General features: G+C 47.1%; 1 protein-coding gene across 1 annotated transcript in view; it reads right to left on the bottom strand.

Moving 5' to 3' along the window:
* Window positions 1-634: 634 nt before the first annotated feature.
* LOC144510074 (vesicle-associated membrane protein 5-like) overlaps window positions 635-17736 on the bottom strand; it is a 30232-nt gene continuing 13130 nt past the window's right edge. The window contains exons 2-3 of the mRNA XM_078239311.1: window positions 8905-9051; window positions 635-5899 (exon numbers count right to left, since the gene is read on the bottom strand). Coding sequence (XP_078095437.1) covers window positions 5681-5899; window positions 8905-9051 — 366 coding nt within the window. The 3' untranslated portion in view covers window positions 635-5680. The remainder of the gene's footprint in view (window positions 5900-8904; window positions 9052-17736) is intronic.

Genomic DNA, 17736 nt, shown 5'->3' with positions numbered 1-17736 from the left:
TTGCACGTTATATAGACAAAGCATACCGTTCATAGAGAAGGAAAGGAGAGAGTGCAGAATGTAGTGTTAGTCATAGCTAGGGTGAGAAAGGTCAACTTAATGCAAGGTAGGTCCATTCAAAAGTCTGATGGCAGCAGGGAAGAAGCTGTCCTTGTGTCGGTTGGTACGTGTCCTTAGACTTTTGTGTCTTTTGGTGGAAGAGGGAATGCCCTTGATTTCGCTGGCTGCTTTTCTGAGGCAGCAGGAAGTGTAGACAGTCAATGGATGGGAGGCTGGTTTGCGTGATGGACTGGGCTACATTCACGACATTTTGTAGTTCCTTGCGGTCTTGGGCAGAGTAGGAGCCATACCAAGCTGTGATACAACCAGAAAGGATGCTTTCTATGGTGCATCTGTAAAAGTTGGTGAGAGTTGTAGCTGACATGCCAAATTTCCTTAGTCTTATGAGAAAGTAGAGGTGTTGTTGGCATAGGGGGACCAGGACAGGTTGTTGGTGATCTGGACACCTAAAAACCTGAAGCTCTCGATCATTTCTACTTCGTCCCCTTTGTACTGAGCGGAGGCAGCAACAGGGAAATGTTTGTTCCTCCCTCTTCCTGCTCGGTTTAGGATGCCGAGGCTACTTTCAGCATGCTCTGTCACTAAATCAGAAGATACCTGTGATTGTACATGGATTCTTCTAGTCGCCAAAGCCCAAGTCTATTACATGAGAACTTGAAACAGAGACAAAACTCATGGACATTCTCATCGCCCAATACAGTTCATTCAAAGTTTATTCATTTATTTATTCGCGTCACAAGTAAGGCTTACATTAACACTGCAATGAAGTTACTGTGAAAATCCCCTCGACACCACACTCTGGCGCCTGTTCGGGTTACACTGAGGGAGAATTTAGCACCTAACCAGCACATCTTTCGGACTGTGGGAGGAAACCGGAGCACCCGGAGGAAACCCACGCAGGCATGGGGAGAACTTGCAGACTCCACACAGACAGTGACCCGAGTTGGGATTCGAACCCGGGTCCCTGGCGCTTTGAGGCAGCAGTGCTTACATTTTTATTTGATTTGATTTAGTATTGTCACATATATTGGGATGCAGTGAAAAATATTATTTCTTGTATGCTATACAAAGCATACCGTTCATAGAGTACATAGGGGAGAAGGCAAGGAGAGGGTGCAGAATGTAGTGTTACAGTCATAGCTAGGGTGTAGAGAAAGATCAAGGTTGTATTTTTTTTTATTCATTCACAGCATTTGGACAATGCTGGCAAGGCCAATTTATAGTTTGCCCCCGTTTGTTTCATGGGATGTTAAAATTCAACAATATATATTTTTATTCATTACTGGGATGTGTGTGTCATTATTTATTGCCCATCCTTAATTGCCCCTTGAGAAAGTGGTGGGTGAACCACGTTAAACTGCTGCAGTCCGTGTGGTGTAGGTACACCCACAGTGCTGTTAGGGAGTGTGTTCCAGGATTGTTATTGGACATCAGTCAGTCCGTGTGGTATAGGTACACCCACAGTGCTGTTAGGGAGGGAGTTTCTGGATTGTTATTGGACATCAGTCAGTCCATGTGGTGTAGGCACACCCACAGCACTGTTAGGGAGGGAATTCCAGGATTTTGACCCAGCGACAGTGAAGGAACGGCCGATATATTTCCAAGTCAGGATGGTGAGTGGCTCGGAGGGGAACTTGCAGGTGGTGGTGTTCCCCATGTGTCTGCTGCCCTTGTCCTAGATCAGTGGTTCCCAAACTTTTTTCACTGGCCGCACTTTCGGAATAAAACTTTGCTCGCGCCACACCGAATTTTCTATTGATAAGAAATACATTCAAAAACAAAAAGTAACAACTAGCAGTGCTTGATTCATAACATAGAACACAACTACTTTATAATATCATCATGGGACATCCAGAAAGTATAAAACAATGCAGCTACATAAAAACATGATTCATTCCCAAAATATACTTATCGACGAGCCTCTTCCATTTGTAACCTTAAGTAAGTATACAAACTTAATGAGAGGTGTGAGCTCATTTTTGTCGGGTAATCTCATTTATATTGGGTCTAATTTGAGACAAACAAACTCTCATCTCCTCATCAACACAAAGAAGCCTTTCTCTTTTCTGGTCTTTGATATTTGTCAGAGCTGAAAATCCCTGTTCACAACAATATGTCATGGAGAACTGTAGAAGAATAGCTAATGCTCTTGAAGAGATGCGTGGATACTGTTTCTGGTTGTATATCCAAAAAGAGTCCAGTGGCATACTCCCGTGTTTCATTTTCAAGGTGCGATCACTCGAAATGCAGGCCATTTCCTCCTCATCCAATGTCAGACCTGAACAGCTGGAATTCGCAAAGGGGGTCTCCAACCCAGTCGAATTTTTCTGTAGACAACGATGGGAAGTAATGATCAACCTTTTCTACCAGTGTTGCAAGATGTTTCTGTATGAGGCCGTACAATTCATTGCTCGTTTTAAAACTTTTTACCAGTGGGAACATTGAGGTTATGTTGCATCGCTCTTCCGAGCCATAGCTGAAGCTTTTTTTTGAATGCAGTTCGTTTGTCTGTAGTTGAGGATATTGTCATCGCGGCCTTGCACACTGGCATTGAGCACATTCAACCGGGAAAAGATATCGGCCAAATATGCCAGCTTTGCACACCAGTCCTTGTCATCCAGTTGGTGGTACAATGGGTTCCCTTCTTGTTCCAAAAATTCTCTTAATTCGTTCTTCAGTTCCAACACCCGATTTAAAACTTTTCCGCGGGACATCCAGCAAACCTCCGAGTGCAGAATTAGTCATTGATGTTTTGATTCCATGTCTTTGCAGAGTTGAGCAAATAACCGCGCCTTTAGTGGTTTTGCTTTGATGAAGTTCACAATGCGCACAGTCTGATCCAGAACCAACTTCAAATCAGCTACAAGGGTCTTGGTGATTAATGCCTCTGTAAAAAAGTGAGTTGATATTACATCTGGATTTTTCTGTTTGATGAGTGCCGCCAAGCCTCTCACATTCCCCATCATACATGGCGCTCCATCCGTACAAATTCCAATACAAGAATCCCATGAAATCTCAACTTTTTCCAAATACTCAGACAAGGTTTGGAAAATATCTTGTCCTCTGGTATGTTTTTCAAGTTCCTTGCAAAATAGAAACTGTGAGATTATTTCGTCATTGTGAATGAATCTGATAGGCAAGCAACTGTGCTTTTCCACTAATGTCAGGCCATTCATCAACTTGAATGGCAAATTTAGAATTCTTCATACTTTCGGAACACCTTCTCAATATTAGCTGACATATCAACTACTCTTCTGCGAATTGTATTATCAGACAAAGGAATTCCCATAACTTCTCGCTCAGCATCATCACCAAAGTTTTCACAATCAAGCTGCAGGCAGGCTGAATCAATTTTTCAGCTATTGTATGCGGTTTTGTCTGTTGAGCAATCAGCCACTTGGTAAAATACAATCTGCATCTTATCTGAGACTGCCATTCGTTTTTCGAAATATGATCATTGGCATTTCTGCTGTTCCAAAAGCCTTTCAAAATATTGAACATCCTTGTTTGCCAGATTTCCATGTTTTGACAACAGACGTCTTTTCATCGTGCTTGGGACCATATTGGAATTGGAAAGCTTCTCACCACAGATCAAACACATAGGCCGAGGTACGTTTTAATCTCCAGTCCATGTGAAACCGAGACTCAGATAGCTAGAGTATAGAACAGTACAGCACAGAACAGGCCCTTCGGCCCATGATGTTGTGCCGAGCTTTATCTACCCCTACAGCTATCCATATATTGTTGACAAACTTTCTTTTTTGGAGGTTTGCTTGGGCCTGCTAGTGGTGTAGAATTAAATGACTCTTCTTCGGCACTCTGTTCGGACAGCGATTCTGGATCACAACGTGGACTCGGATCGTCCTCAGCATCACTTGATGCTCTTGCTCTCACTTTGGAAAAATATCTATCCGTGTTTAAATGTTTCTTTGATTGTCCTTGAATCTTCCCGCCACCCTCTCTCGCCGCACCAGTGTGGCGCGCCGCACCCTTTGGGAACCACTGTTCTAGATAGAAGAAGTTGCAGGTTTGGAAGATGCTGCCTAAAAGGCGGGCCTGCTTTGCCCTGGATGGTGTGGAGCTTCTAGTGTTGTTGGAGCCGCACCCATCCAGGCAAGGGACTGTGGGCATCACTGGCAAGGCCAGCATTTATCACCCATCCTTAAGTGCCCTGCTCAGCCATTTCAGAGGGCACTTAAGAGACATTATTGCTATCTGGAGGCCAGACCAGGTAAGGCAGATTTCCTTCCCTAAATGACATTAATAAACCATGGAATAGAATCCCTACAGTGCAGAAAGAGGCCATTCGGCCCATTGAGCCTGACCCTTCAACAATCCCATCCGGGTCTATCCCCGTAACCCGATGTATTTACCCTGCTAATCCCTGACATTTAGGGGCAATTTAGCATGGCCAACCCACCTAACCTGCACATCTTTGAACCAGACGAGTTTTTTTTAATGACAATCGACAATGGTTTCATGGTCATCATTAGACTTTTAATTCCATATATTTTTTATCGAATTCAAATTCTACCATCTGCCGTGGTGAGGTTCGAACCCGGGTCCCCAGAACATTACCCGGGTCTTTGGATTACTAGTCCAGTGGCAATGCCAGTACGCCACCGCCTTCCCATATTCCATCACACTCTTGACTTGTGCCTTGTGGACAGGCTTTGTGGGGGAGAGCCAGGAGAGTGGGAGGTGGCCAATTAGGGGAAAATCATAGAATCCCTACAGATCCGTGAAGGAGGCCATTCGACCCATTGAGTCTGTACCGACCACAATCCCACCCAGGCCCTATTCCCGTAAACCTCATTTACCCTGCTAATCCCCCTCACTAAGGGGCAATTTACCATGGCCAATCAACCTAACCCACACAACTTTGGAATGTGGGAGGAAGCCGACACGGGGAGAAAGTGCAGACTCCACACAGACAGTGACCCAAACCGGGAATCGAACCTGGGTTCCTGGCGCTGTGAGGCAGCAGTGCTAACCACTGTGTCACCGATTCTCTTAGCGGAGTAGTTGGACTTTCCCCACAATTCAATTCCTCGAACAATCATTTTCTTCAATGCCGCAACTACCCAGCTTTGTCGAATTCTAATGTGACGATGACGGAGCTCTGATTAATTCAGTACCATAACTTATAAAGCAATCTCCAATATCCCAATTCTACCCATTGGAATGGTGTTAAGGAGATAGAGGTGAGTTCTAATCACACTGTTTGAGTGACAGACTCAGGAAAACCGAAGACTCTAACAGGCCCTTCGCGATGACTTTGAGGTTGGCTTGTTGGAATATGAACTCCTTGATTAAGGAGTCAGTTGATGGGAATCTTTTCCTTGTATTTAACCGGGCGTGTCAGTTCCTCTGGCGCCCTCAAAGATAGACTGCTGACGGATAGCACTCTGTACTGCTGTTGGAATAGTAAATAAAGGGATTTTGGTGAAGGGATTTCTGCCTCCGAAGACTTATTAGTCCTATGTAGTAACGAAATTAAGTTGCTTTGATTTTTTTCCCCCAATACGGTTAGACAACAAGATTGCAATAAAAATGTGTTAAGTGTCAATGGCTGCTCCTCACGCCTCTAACTTCTAAGTACCATAGTAAGTGTCTTGGCTCAGCAAGTTGTATCTTGATTTGAAACACACAATGGCTTCGCCGTCGAAGAAGCAGGAAATGGTTCCACTGTTCTAGAAGACGGAATGGTGCAGATAATCACAATGATGATGATGAGGATCACCAGGCCGACTGTCACTCCCAGAATAATTTTCCATTTCCGGTTCGCAAACCTCTCTTGCTTCTCCACCTCTTTGGCCGTCTTCTGAAACACTTTACCCTACGAAGGTCAACACACACCATTAGCATGCGCCAAAATCCTCAAACAGTGTCCTTTTATTCCATTCATTCATGGGACCTGGGCATCCCTGGCTGGGCCCAGCATTCATTGCCCATCCCTAGTTGCCCTGTCAACTGAGTGGCTCGCTAGGCCATTTCAGAGGGCAGTTGAGAATCAACCACATTGCTGTGGCTGTGGAGTCACATGTAGGCCAGACCGGGTAAGAATGGCAGATCTCCTTCCCTAAAGGACATTAGTGAACCAGATGGTAGTGGATTCAAAATTGGCTTAGTTGTAGGAGACAGAGGGTGATGACAGAAGGCTGTTTTACTGAGGGGAAGCCAGTGTCCAGTGGCGTATCACAGGGATCTGTGTTGGGCTTCCTATTATTCATAGAATCCCTACAGTGCAGAAGGAAACCATTTGGCCCATCGAGTCTGCACCAACAACAATCCCACCCAGGCCCTATTTCCCTAACCCCATGCATTTACCCTGCTAATCCCCCAGACACTAAGGGGCAATTTAGCACGGCCAATCCATCTAACCTGCACATCTTTGGACTGTGGGAGGAAACCGGAGCACCCGAAGAAACCCAAGCAGACAGTGGGAGAATGTGCAAACTCCACGCAGACAGTGATCCAAGGCCAGAATTGAACTGGGGTCCCTGGCGCTGTGAGGCAGCAGTGCCAACCACTGTGCCACCGCGCCACCCTATTATTTGGCATTTTTATAAATGACATTTATGACTATGTGGGGGGGATTAGTAAGTTTGCAGATGACACAAAGATTGGCCGGGTGGTTAACAATGAGGCAGAGTGTCTTGGGCGACAAGAAGCTATAGACAGAATGGTCAAATGGGCAGATGGAATTTAATCCTGAAAAGTGTGAGGTGACGCACTTTGGAAAGAGTAATTTGACAAGGAAGTAATCAATGAACGATATGATACTTGAAAGTTCTGTGGAATAAAGGGACCATGGCGAGTTTTTCCACAGATCTCTGAAGGCGGAAAAGCAGGCTAGTAAGGTGGTGAAAAAGGCATATGGCGCACTCGCTTTTATCAACCGAGGTGTAGATTACAAAAGCAGAGAAGTCATGTTGGAGTTGTATAGAACTTTGGTGAGATTACAGCTGGAGCACTGTGTGCAGTTCTGGTCGCCACATTTTTATTTTAGCTTATAGAATCCTAGAGTGCAGAAGGAGGCCATTCGGCCCATCGAGTCTGCACCAACCACAATCACACCCAGGCCCTATCCCCATAACCCCATGTATTTACCCTAACTAGTCCCCATGATGCTAAGGGGCAATTTAGCACGGCCAATCCACCTAACCCGCACATCTTTCGGACTGAGAGGAAACTGGAGCACCCGGAGGAAACCCACACAGACACGGGGAGAATGTAAAATTAAACGTCTCCCTGATGGGGGGATTGAACCCTGGTCTCCCGCATGACACGAGGAGTTTGCACATTCTCCTCGTGTCTGCGTGGGTTTCCTCTAGGTGCTCCGGTTTCCTCCCACAGTCCAAAGATGTGCGGGTTAGGTTGATTGGCCATGCTAAATTGCCCCTTAGTGTCCTGGGATGCGTAGGTTAGAGGGATTAGTGGGTAAATATATGGGGGTAGGGCCTGGGTGGGATTGTGGTCGGTGCAGACTCGATGGGCCGAATGGCCTCTTTCTGTGCTGTAGGGTTTCTAAGATTTCTAAGAAATGAGGATACTAACCACTATACTAACAAGGAATGTGTTATTATAGGAAGGATGTGATTGCACTGGAGGGGGTGCAGAGGAGATTCACCAGGACGCTGCCTGGGATGGAACATTTATGAAGGAGGTTGGATAGGCTTGGGTTGTTCTCTCTGGAGCAGAGAAGACTGAGGGGCGACCTGATCGAGGTGAACAAGATTATGAGGGGCATGGACAGAGTGGATAAGGAGCAGCTGTTCCCCTCAGTTGAAGGGTCAGTCAGGAGGGGACAGAGGTTCAAGGTGAGGGGGGCGGGGAGGTTTAGGAGGGAAAACCTTTTTACCCAGAGGGTGGTAAGGGTCTGGAATGCGCTGGGAGGGTGGTGGAGGTGGGATGCCTCACATCCTTTAAAAAGTACCTGGATGAGGACTCGGCACATCATAAAGTTGGCTATGGGCCCAGTGCTGGCAGATGGGATTAGATGGGGGTTCAGGTGTTTCTAATGTGTCAGTGTGGACTCAATGGGCCGAACGGCATGTATGATTCTATACCACTCCCATTGCCTCCCCTACATTGGCCATGCTCAATTTCCCCTTAGTGTCCAAAGATGTGCAGGTTAGGTGGATTGGCCATGCTAAATTGCCCCTTAGTGACCAAAGATGTGCAGGTTAGGTGGATTGGCCATGCTAAATTGCCCCTTAGTGACCAAAGATGTGCAGGTTAGGTGGATTGGCCATGCTAAATTGCCCCTTAGTGTCCAAAGATGTGTAGGTTAGGTGGATTGGCCATGCTAAATTGCCCCTTAGTGACCAAAGATGTGCAGGTTAGGTGGATTGGCCATGCTAAATTGCCCCTTAGTGTCCAAAGATGTGTAGGTTAGGTGGATTGGCCATGCTAAATTGCCCCTTAGTGTGTGAGTGTGCGAGAGTGCGTGAGTGTGTGCGAATGCGTGTGCCGTGCCGTGTGGTTGATTGGTGTCGCGTCCTGTATGTATTCAGCCTAATTCAGTGCCTGTTGGAAGAGGTTGCGAATTCTCACAAGCACTGAACTGGAGTAAGTGGATAGTGAGAGCGACATGGAGAATTTATAGTGTCTCTTCTTGTTCTTCCCACATAGGATTTAAAAAAGGCCGACTCAATCACTTTGGTAAAAAGGAGGTCGGTCTGAAGCGATGTTGACTGCAGTTGTACAGATAATCCTCAAACTCACTCTTGAGAATGGATTGCATTATTCCGCAGCTCAGTTATGTAGCCGTTTCCACCAGACTGAATCTGAATGACGTCTGTGCAAGTAACTATTCAGACATAGGTAGAGTTTACTTACAGCTTCCATCAACTGTTCTGCTCTGTCACCCAGAACCTCCAGGTTCTCGCCTCGCTCCTTGACCTTCTCCGTATTAGCGAGCATCACCTCCAAGACTTCGTCCGCATCATCCTGGATCTTTTTAATGATATCGGACTTTCTCGTACCCTGCAATGAACAAGACCACAGTAAGAGCGCGAGAAGGGGCGGCACGGTAGCACAGTGGTTAGCACTGCTGCTTCACAGCTCCAGGGTCCCGGGTTCGATTCCCGGCTCGGGTCACTGTCTGGGTGGAGTTTGCACATTCTCCTCGTGTCTGCGTGGCTTTCCTCCGGGTGCTCCGGTTTCCTTCCACAGTCCAAAGATGTGCGGGTTAGGTTGATTGGCCAGGTTAAAAAAATTGCCCCTTAGAGTCCTGGGATGCGTAGGTTAGAGGGATTAGTGGGTAAATATGTGGAGGTAGGGCCTGGGTGGGATTGTGGTCGGTGCAGACTCGATGGGCCGAATGGCCTCCTTCTGCACTGTAGGGTTTCTATGATTTCTATGAAGGAACCTCGGCAGTCCATGGTACAGGATTCGTAAATAACCTTCATCCTCTCCCTCTTAAAAGTCTACAAGATTTATAAGAGGCATGGACAGAGTGGATAGTCAGAAGCTTTTTCCCAGGGTGAAAGAGTCAACTACTAGGGGGCACAGGTTTAAGGTGTGAGGTTTAAAGGAGATGTACGAGGCAAGTTGTTTTTACACAGAGAGTAGTGGGTGCCTGGAACTCGCTGCCAAGGGAGTTAGAGGAAGCAGATACGATAGTGTGTTTTAAGGGACGTCTTGACAAATACATGAATGGGATGGGAATAGAGGGATATGGTCCCTAGAAGGGCAAGGGTTTTAATTTAGATGGTCGGTGCAGGCTTGGAGGGCCAAAGGGCCTGTTCCTGTGCTGTAATTTTCTTTGTTCTCCCACCCAATCATCGGGTGGGATTTTCCAGCCGCACTCACCCCAAAGTCAGAAAATCCCGCCCGAGGTCAACTGATCCTCTGCATGGTCCGTGTCCCGCCCACTAAGATACCTGCGGCAGACAGGACAGGAAAATTCCGCCTATACAGCGCAGAGGGTGAGGCGATGGCCTCGTGGTATTATCGCTAGACTATTAATCCAGAAACTCAGCTAATGTTCTGGGGACCCGGGTTCGAATCCCGCCACGGCAGATGGTGGAATTTGAATCCAATAAAAAAAAATCTGGAATTAAGAATCTACTGATGACCATGAAACCATTGTCGGAAAAACTCATTTCCTGCACTTGTCCCATATGTCCTTGAATGTTCTATTTTGAGTGCTCATCCAAATATTATTTGAAAGGTTCTAAAGGCATTCCAGATTCCCACTACCCTCTAAGTTTAAAGGTTTTTTTCTCAAATCTCCTCTGACTCTCCTGCCCCTAACCCCAAAACTCTGCCCCCTTGTGATTGGCCCCTCAACCAAGGGGTACAGCCTACTCACCCTGTCCACATCCCTTATAATCTTATACACCTCAATCATGTCCCCCCTCAGCCTTCTCTGCTCTAAAGAAAACAGGGGAGGCGATGGCCCAGTGGGATTATCGCTAGACTATTAATCCAGAAACTCAGCTAATGTTCTGGGGACCCGGGTTCGAATCCCACCACGGCAGATGGTGGAATTTGAATCCAATAAAAAAAATCTGGAATTAAGAATCTACTGATGACCATGAAACCATTGTCGATTGTCGGAAAAACCCATCTGGTTCCCTAATGTCCCTTTAGGGAAGGAAATCTGCCATCCTTACCCGGTCTGGCCTACATGTGACTCCAGAGCCACAGCAATGTGGTTGACTTTCAACTGCTCTCAGGCAACTAGGGATGGGCAATAAATGCTGGGCCCAGCCAGCGACACCCATGTCCCACGAGTGAATTTTAAAAAAACGAAGTCTCTTCTTATAGCTCAAATGCTCCATCCCAGGCAGCATCCTGGTGAACCTCCTCTGTACCCCCTCCACTGCAATCCTTCCTATAGTGAGGTGACCAGAACAATGCTGTGGCCTAACCAATGCTCTGTACAACTCCAACTCCTTGCACTTATACTCTATACCATGACTGACAAGATTTTTATATATTATATATATATTTATGGGTTTGATTAGTAAGTCATTGATCCACTGGAGCAAGCTGAGAGGGGTGATTGAAGGCAGCAGTGCTGGTGAGAGATTAATTGGATTAATTGAATTGTTTATTTATTTAATTAGTCAGCTAGTGTGTGTATTTTTTTGGCCTTTACTTTAACAGCAGTTTTTCAAGTTTAAAGTGAAAACTAGAAGTGGGCAGCAAAGGAGTCTGGGAAGGGTTTTTTAAGCGCGTGAAGTATAAAAGGTAGGCTGCAGTATACAGCGGGCAGCGTCGGGAGCGGGCAGCGTAGTGTGTGGGAAGCAGAGTGTGAGCTATAAGACTTTGGCTCACAGGGCTTAGGCTGAAAGGGTGAGCAGGGGTGAGTTGAATTCATTTTTGCACTTTCTACCTGGTACTGGCAAGGTATCTAGAGGGGATGGGTGTGCAGGCAGTGCAATGTTCCTCTTGCACTATGTTTGAGGTGAGGGACGACGACAGTGTCCCTACTGATTACACCTGTGGGAAGTGCACCCATCTGCAGCTCCTCCAAAACCGTGTTAGGGAACTGGAGCTGGAGTTGGATGAACTTAGGATCATCAGGGACGCAGAGATGGCCATAGACACAAGCTTTAGGAATACAGTTACTCCGAGGATTGAAAACAGATGGGTGACGGTGAGAGGGGCTGGGAGGAAGCAGTCCGTGCAGGGATCCCCGGTGGTCGTTCCCCTTAGCAACAAGTATTCCGCTTTGGATACGGTTGAGGGGGATGACATACCAGTGGGGAGCCGCAGTGAGAGGATCTCCAGCACTGTGTCCGTCTCTGTGGCTCGGGAGGGAAAGGGGGAGAGCGGGAGGGCGATAGTTATTGGGGACTCGTTAGTTAGAGGGATAGATAGGAGGTTCTGTGGCAGCAAAAGAGACTCACGGATGGTATGTTGCCTACCGGATGCCAAGGTCCGTGATGTCTCAGACCGTGTTTTCCAGATTCTGAAGGGGGAGGGGAAACAGTCACAAGTCGTGGTGCACATTGGTACCAATGACATAGCTAAGGGAAGGGACGGGGATTTAAAGCAGGAATTTCTGGAGCTGGGCTGGAAGCTGAGAGCCAAGACGAAACATGTGGTCATCTCTGGTACGTTGCCGGTACCACGTGATAGCGAGTTGAGGAACAGGGAGAGAGTGCAGTTAAACATGTGGTTGCAGGGATGGTGTAGGAGGGAGGGTTTCAGATAGGTGGATAATTGGAACACGTTCTGGGGAAGGTGGGACCTGTACAAACAGGACGGGGTGCACCTGAACCAGAGGGGCACCAATATCCTCGGAGGGAAATTTGTTACGGCTCTTCAGAGGGGTTTAAACTAATTTGTCAGGGGAGTGGGAAAGGGAGTTGTAGTCCAGAAGTCAGTGAGGGTGGTGAGGTATTGGGGAAGGTACCAGGGTCAAGGGTGGGTACTGGTAGACAGGAAGGTGGGTTGAAGTGTGTCTACTTCAATGCAAGGAGCATCCGGAACAAGGTAGATGAACTTGGGGCGTGGATTGGTACTTGGGACTACGATGTTGTGGCCATTACGGAGACAAAGAACAAACAAAGAACAAAGAACAATACAGCACAGGAACAGGCCCTTCGGCCCTCCAAGCCCGCGCCGCTCCCCGGTCCAGGATTGAATCCTGAATCCAGGATCCCCGCCCTATTTTCCAGCCTATCTACATACCAATATCCTATCCACCGAGCTGTCCATCACAGCTACGATGCTTTGTTCATTACAACCTATTAACTCACCTCCACCCCCCATTCCAGACCATGTGATCTCCAGGGAGAGGCGAAAACCCAGAGCTCCTATCCACCGAGCTGTCCATCACAGCTACGATGCTTTGTTCATTACAACCTATTAACTCACCTCCACCCCCCATTCCAGACCATGTGATCTCCAGGGAGAGGCGAAAACCCAGAGTGAAAAAACCCCAGGGCCAATATGGGAAAAAAAAATCTGGGAAATTCCTCTCCGACTCCCTGAGGCGATCGAAACGAGTCCAGGAGATCACAATGGCCCTGATCGGAAAATGCTTCCCAACCCTAGTCATTTCCACTTCCACGAACACCATATGAATTCCCTGCCCCCGAGACAGGTTCCCAACTATCCGCAGTCTCACTCTGTACTGGCACCAGCAAGATGATCATAGAATGAAGCCTTGAAACGAGAAACCAGGAACAATTAGCCCGCGCCGCTCCCTGGTCCAAACTAGACCACTCTTTTGTATCCCTCCATTCCCACTCCGTTCATATAGCTGTCTAGATAAGTCTTAAACGTTCCCAGTGTGTCCGCCTCCACCACCTTGCCCGGCAACACATTCCAGGCCCCCACGACCCTCTGTGTGAAATATGTCCTTCTGATATCTGTGTTAAACCTCCCCCCCTTCACCTTGAACCTATGACCCCTCGTGAACGTCACCACCGACCCGGGGAAAAGCTTCCCACCGTTCACCCTATCTATGCCTTTCATAATTTTATACACCTCTATTAAGTCTCCCCTCATCCTCCGTCTTTCCAAGGAGAACAACCCCAGTTTCCCCAATCTCTCCTCATAACCAAGCCCCTCCATACCAGGCAATATCCTGGTAAACCTCCTCTGTACTCTCTCCAAAGCCTCCACGTCCTTCTGGTAGTGTGGCGACCAGAACTGGACGCAGTATTCCAAATGCGGCCGAACCAACGTTCTATACATCTGCAACATCAGACCCCAACTTTTATACTCTATGCCCCGTCCTATAAAGGCAAGCATGCCATATGCCTTCTTCACCACCTTCTCCACCTGTGACGTCACCTTCAAAGATCTGTGGACTTGCACACCCAGGTCCCTCTGCGTCTCTACACCCTTTATGGTTCTTCCATTTATCGTGTAGCTCCTCCCTACATTATTCCCACCAAAATGCATCACTTCGCATTTATCAGGATTGAACTCCATCTGCCATTTCCTTGCCCAAATTACCAGCCTATCTATATCCTTCTGTAGCCTCTGACAATGTTCCTCACTATCTGCAAGTCCTGCCAGTTTTGTGTCGTCCGCAAACTTACTGATCACCCCAGTTACTCCTTCTTCCAGATCATTTATATAAATCACAAACAGCAGAGGTCCCAATACAGAGCCCTGCGGTACACCACTAGTCACAGGCCTCCAGCCGGAAAAAGACCCTTCCACTACCACCCTCTGTCTTCTATGACCAAGCCAGTTCTCCACCCATCTAGCCACCTCCCCCTTTATCCCATGGGATCCAACCTTTTTCACTAGCCTACCATGAGGGACTTTGTCAAATGCTTTACTAAAGTCCATATAGACAACATCCACGGCCCTTCCTTCGTCAACCATTTTGGTCACTTCTTCAAAAAACACCACCAGGTTAGTGAGGCATGACCTCCCTCTCACAAAACCATGTTGACTATCGTTAATGAGTTTATTCCTTTCTAAATGCGCATACATCCTATCTTTAAGAATCTTCTCCAACAACTTCCCCACCACGGACGTCAAGCTCACCGGCCTATAATTACCCGGGTTATCCTTCCTACCCTTCTTAAATAACGGGACCACATTGGCTATCCTCCAATCCTCTGGGACCTCACCTGTGTCCAGTGACGAGACAAAGATTTGCGTCAGAGGCCCAACGATTTCACCTCTCGTCTCCCTGAGCAGCCTTGGATAGATTCCATCAGGCCCTGGGGATTTGTCAGTCTTTATATTCTCTAACAAACCTAACACTTCCTCCCTTGTAATGGAGATTTTCTCCAACGGTTCAACACTCCCCTCCGAGACACTCCCAGTCAACACATCCCTCTCCTTAGTGAATACCGTCGCAAAGTATTCATTTAGGATCTCCCCTACCTCTTTGGGCTCCAAGCATAAGTCCCCACTTTTGTCCCTGAGAGGTCCGATTTTTTCCCTAACAACCCTTTTGTTCCTAACGTATGAATAAAATGCCTTGGGATTCTCCTTAATCCTGTCTGCCAAGAACATTTCGTGACCCCTTTTTGCTCTTCTAATTCCCCGTTTGAGTATTTTCCTACTTTCATTATACTCCTCCAGAGCTCCCTCCGTTTTTAGCTGCTTGGACCTAACATACGCCTCTCTTTTCCTTTTGACCAGTCCCTCAATTTCCCTGGTTATCCACGGTTCTCTAATCCTACCCTTCCTATCCTTCTTTTTTACAGGCACATGCTTGTCCTGTAGCCCTAACAACCGTTCCTTAAAAGACTGCCACATACCAGATGTGGATTTACCCTCAAGCAGCCTCTCCCAATCAAGAGCTGCCAATTTCTGCCTGATCCCAATAAAGTTAGCCTTCCCCCAATCCAACACCTTACCCTTGGGACACCACTCATCCTTTTCCATCACTATCCTAAAGCTAACAGAATTGTGGTCACTATTTGCCACATGTTCCCCAACCAAAACTTTGAAGACCTGACCGGGCTCATTCCCCAGTACCAGGTCCAGTATAGCCCCCTCTCTAGTTGGGCTGTCCACATATTGTTCCAACGAACCCTCCTGTACACATTTTACAAATTCCTCCCCATCCAGAGTCCCTGCCCTCAGCGATTTCCAGTCTATACCAGGGAAATTGAAGTCTCCCACTACAACAACCCTATATTTCCTGCACCTATCCAGTGCTTCCACATAAGCTTCCCTCTTCCTTTTCACAAGACATTCCACCTCTTTTGTGAACCATGGTTCCCTCACTCGGCCATTTCCTCCCTGCCTGACAGGAACATACCTATCAAGGACATCCAGTATTTGTTCCTTGAAAAAGTTCCACTTTTCATTAGTTCCTTTCTCTGACAGTTTCTGTTCCCAACTTATGCCCCCTAATTCTTGCCTAATCGCATCATAATTACCCCTCCCCCAATTGTAAACCAATTGTATGATAGACGTGGGTAGAACAAGGACAGGAATGGTTGTTGGACGTTCCGGGGTATAGATGTTTCACTAAGTGTAGGGAAGCTGGTAAAAGAGGTGGAGGAGTGGCATTGTTAATCAAGGATAGTTTAACGGCTGCGGAAAGGCACTTCGTGGGGGATCTGCACACTGAGGTAATATGGGCTGAAGTTAGAAATAGGAAAGGAGCGGTCACATTGCTAGGAGTTTACTATAGGCCCCCAAATAGTAATAGAGATGTGGAGGAAGAAATTGCTAAGCAGATTATGGATATGTGTGGGGGTCACAGGGTAGTTGTCATGGGGGACTTTAACTTTCCAAATATTGATTGGAACCTTTGTAGGTCAAATAGTTTGGATGGGGCAGTTTTTGTGCAGTGTGTGCGGGAGGGTTTCCTGACACAATATGTGGATGGGCCGACTAGAGGTGAGGCCACATTGGATTTGGTACTGGGAAATGAACCGGGCCAAGTGTTAGATTTGGTTGTGGGAGAGCAATTTGGAGATAGTGACCACAATTCGGTGTCTTTTGTTATTGCAATGGAGAGGGATAGGGCCGTACGGCAGGGCAAGGTTTAAAATTGGGGGAGGGGTAATTATGATGCGATTAGGCAAGAATTAGGGGGCATAAGTTGGGAACAGAAACTGTCAGAGAAAGGAACTAATGAAAAGTGGAACTTTTTCAAGGAACAAATACTGGATGTCCTTGATAGGTATGTTCCTGTCAGGCAGGGAGGAAATGGCCGAGTGAGGGAACCATGGTTCACAAAAGAGGTGGAATGTCTTGTGAAAAGGAAGAGGGAAGCTTATGTAGGGATGAGGAAACAAAGTTCAGATGGCTCGATTGAGGGTTACAAGTTAGCAAGGAATGAGCTGAAAAAGGGGCTTAGGAGAGCTAGGAGGGGACATGAGAAGTCCTTGGCGGGTCGGATCAAGGAAAACCCCAAGGCTTTTTACTCTTATGTGAGGAATAAAAGAATGACCAGGGTGAGGTTAGGGCCGGTCAAGGACAGTAGTGGGAACTTGTGTATGGAGTCAGTAGAGATAGGCGAGGTGATGAATGAATACTTTTCTTCAGTGTTCACCAAGGAGAGGGGCCATGTTTTTGAGGAAGAGAAGGTGTTACAGGCTAATAGGCTGGAGGAAATAGATGTTCGGAGGGAGGATGTCTTGGCAGTTTTGAATAAACGGAAGGTCGATAAGTCCCCTGGGCCTGATGAAATGTATCCTAGGATTCTGTGGGAGGCAAGGGATGAGATTGCAGAGCCTTTGGCGTTGATCTTTGGGTCCTCGCTGTCGACGGGGATGGTGCCAGAGGACTGGAGAATGGCGAATGTTGTTCCTCTGTTTAAGAAAGGGAATAGAAATGACCCTGGTAATTATAGACCGGTTAGTCTTACTTCGGTGGTTGGTAAATTGATGGAAAGGGTCCTTAGGGATGGGATTTACGACCATTTAGAAAGATGCGGATTAATCCGAGATAGTCAGCACGGATTCGTGAAGGGCAAGTCGTGCCTCACAAATTTGATAGAATTTTTTGAGGAGGTAACTAAGTGTGTTGATGAAGGTAGGGCAGTTGATGTCATATACATGGATTTTAGTAAGGCGTTTGATAAGGTCCCCCATGGTCGGCTTATGATGAAAGTGAGGAGGTGTGGGATAGAGGGAAAGTTGGCCGATTGGATAGGTAACTGGCCGTCTGACCGAAGACAGAGGGTGGTGGTCGATGGAAAATTTTCGGATTGGAGGCAGGTTGCTAGCGGTGTGCCGCAGGGATCAGTGCTTGGTCCTCTGCTCTTTGTCATTTTTATTA

This window comes from Mustelus asterias, chromosome 22, assembly GCF_964213995.1.
Source record: "Mustelus asterias chromosome 22, sMusAst1.hap1.1, whole genome shotgun sequence".
NCBI classification, from domain to species: domain Eukaryota; kingdom Metazoa; phylum Chordata; class Chondrichthyes; order Carcharhiniformes; family Triakidae; genus Mustelus; species Mustelus asterias.
The sequence above is the reverse complement of the archived record's forward strand: the minus strand, read 5'-3'. Positions and strand labels throughout refer to the sequence as shown.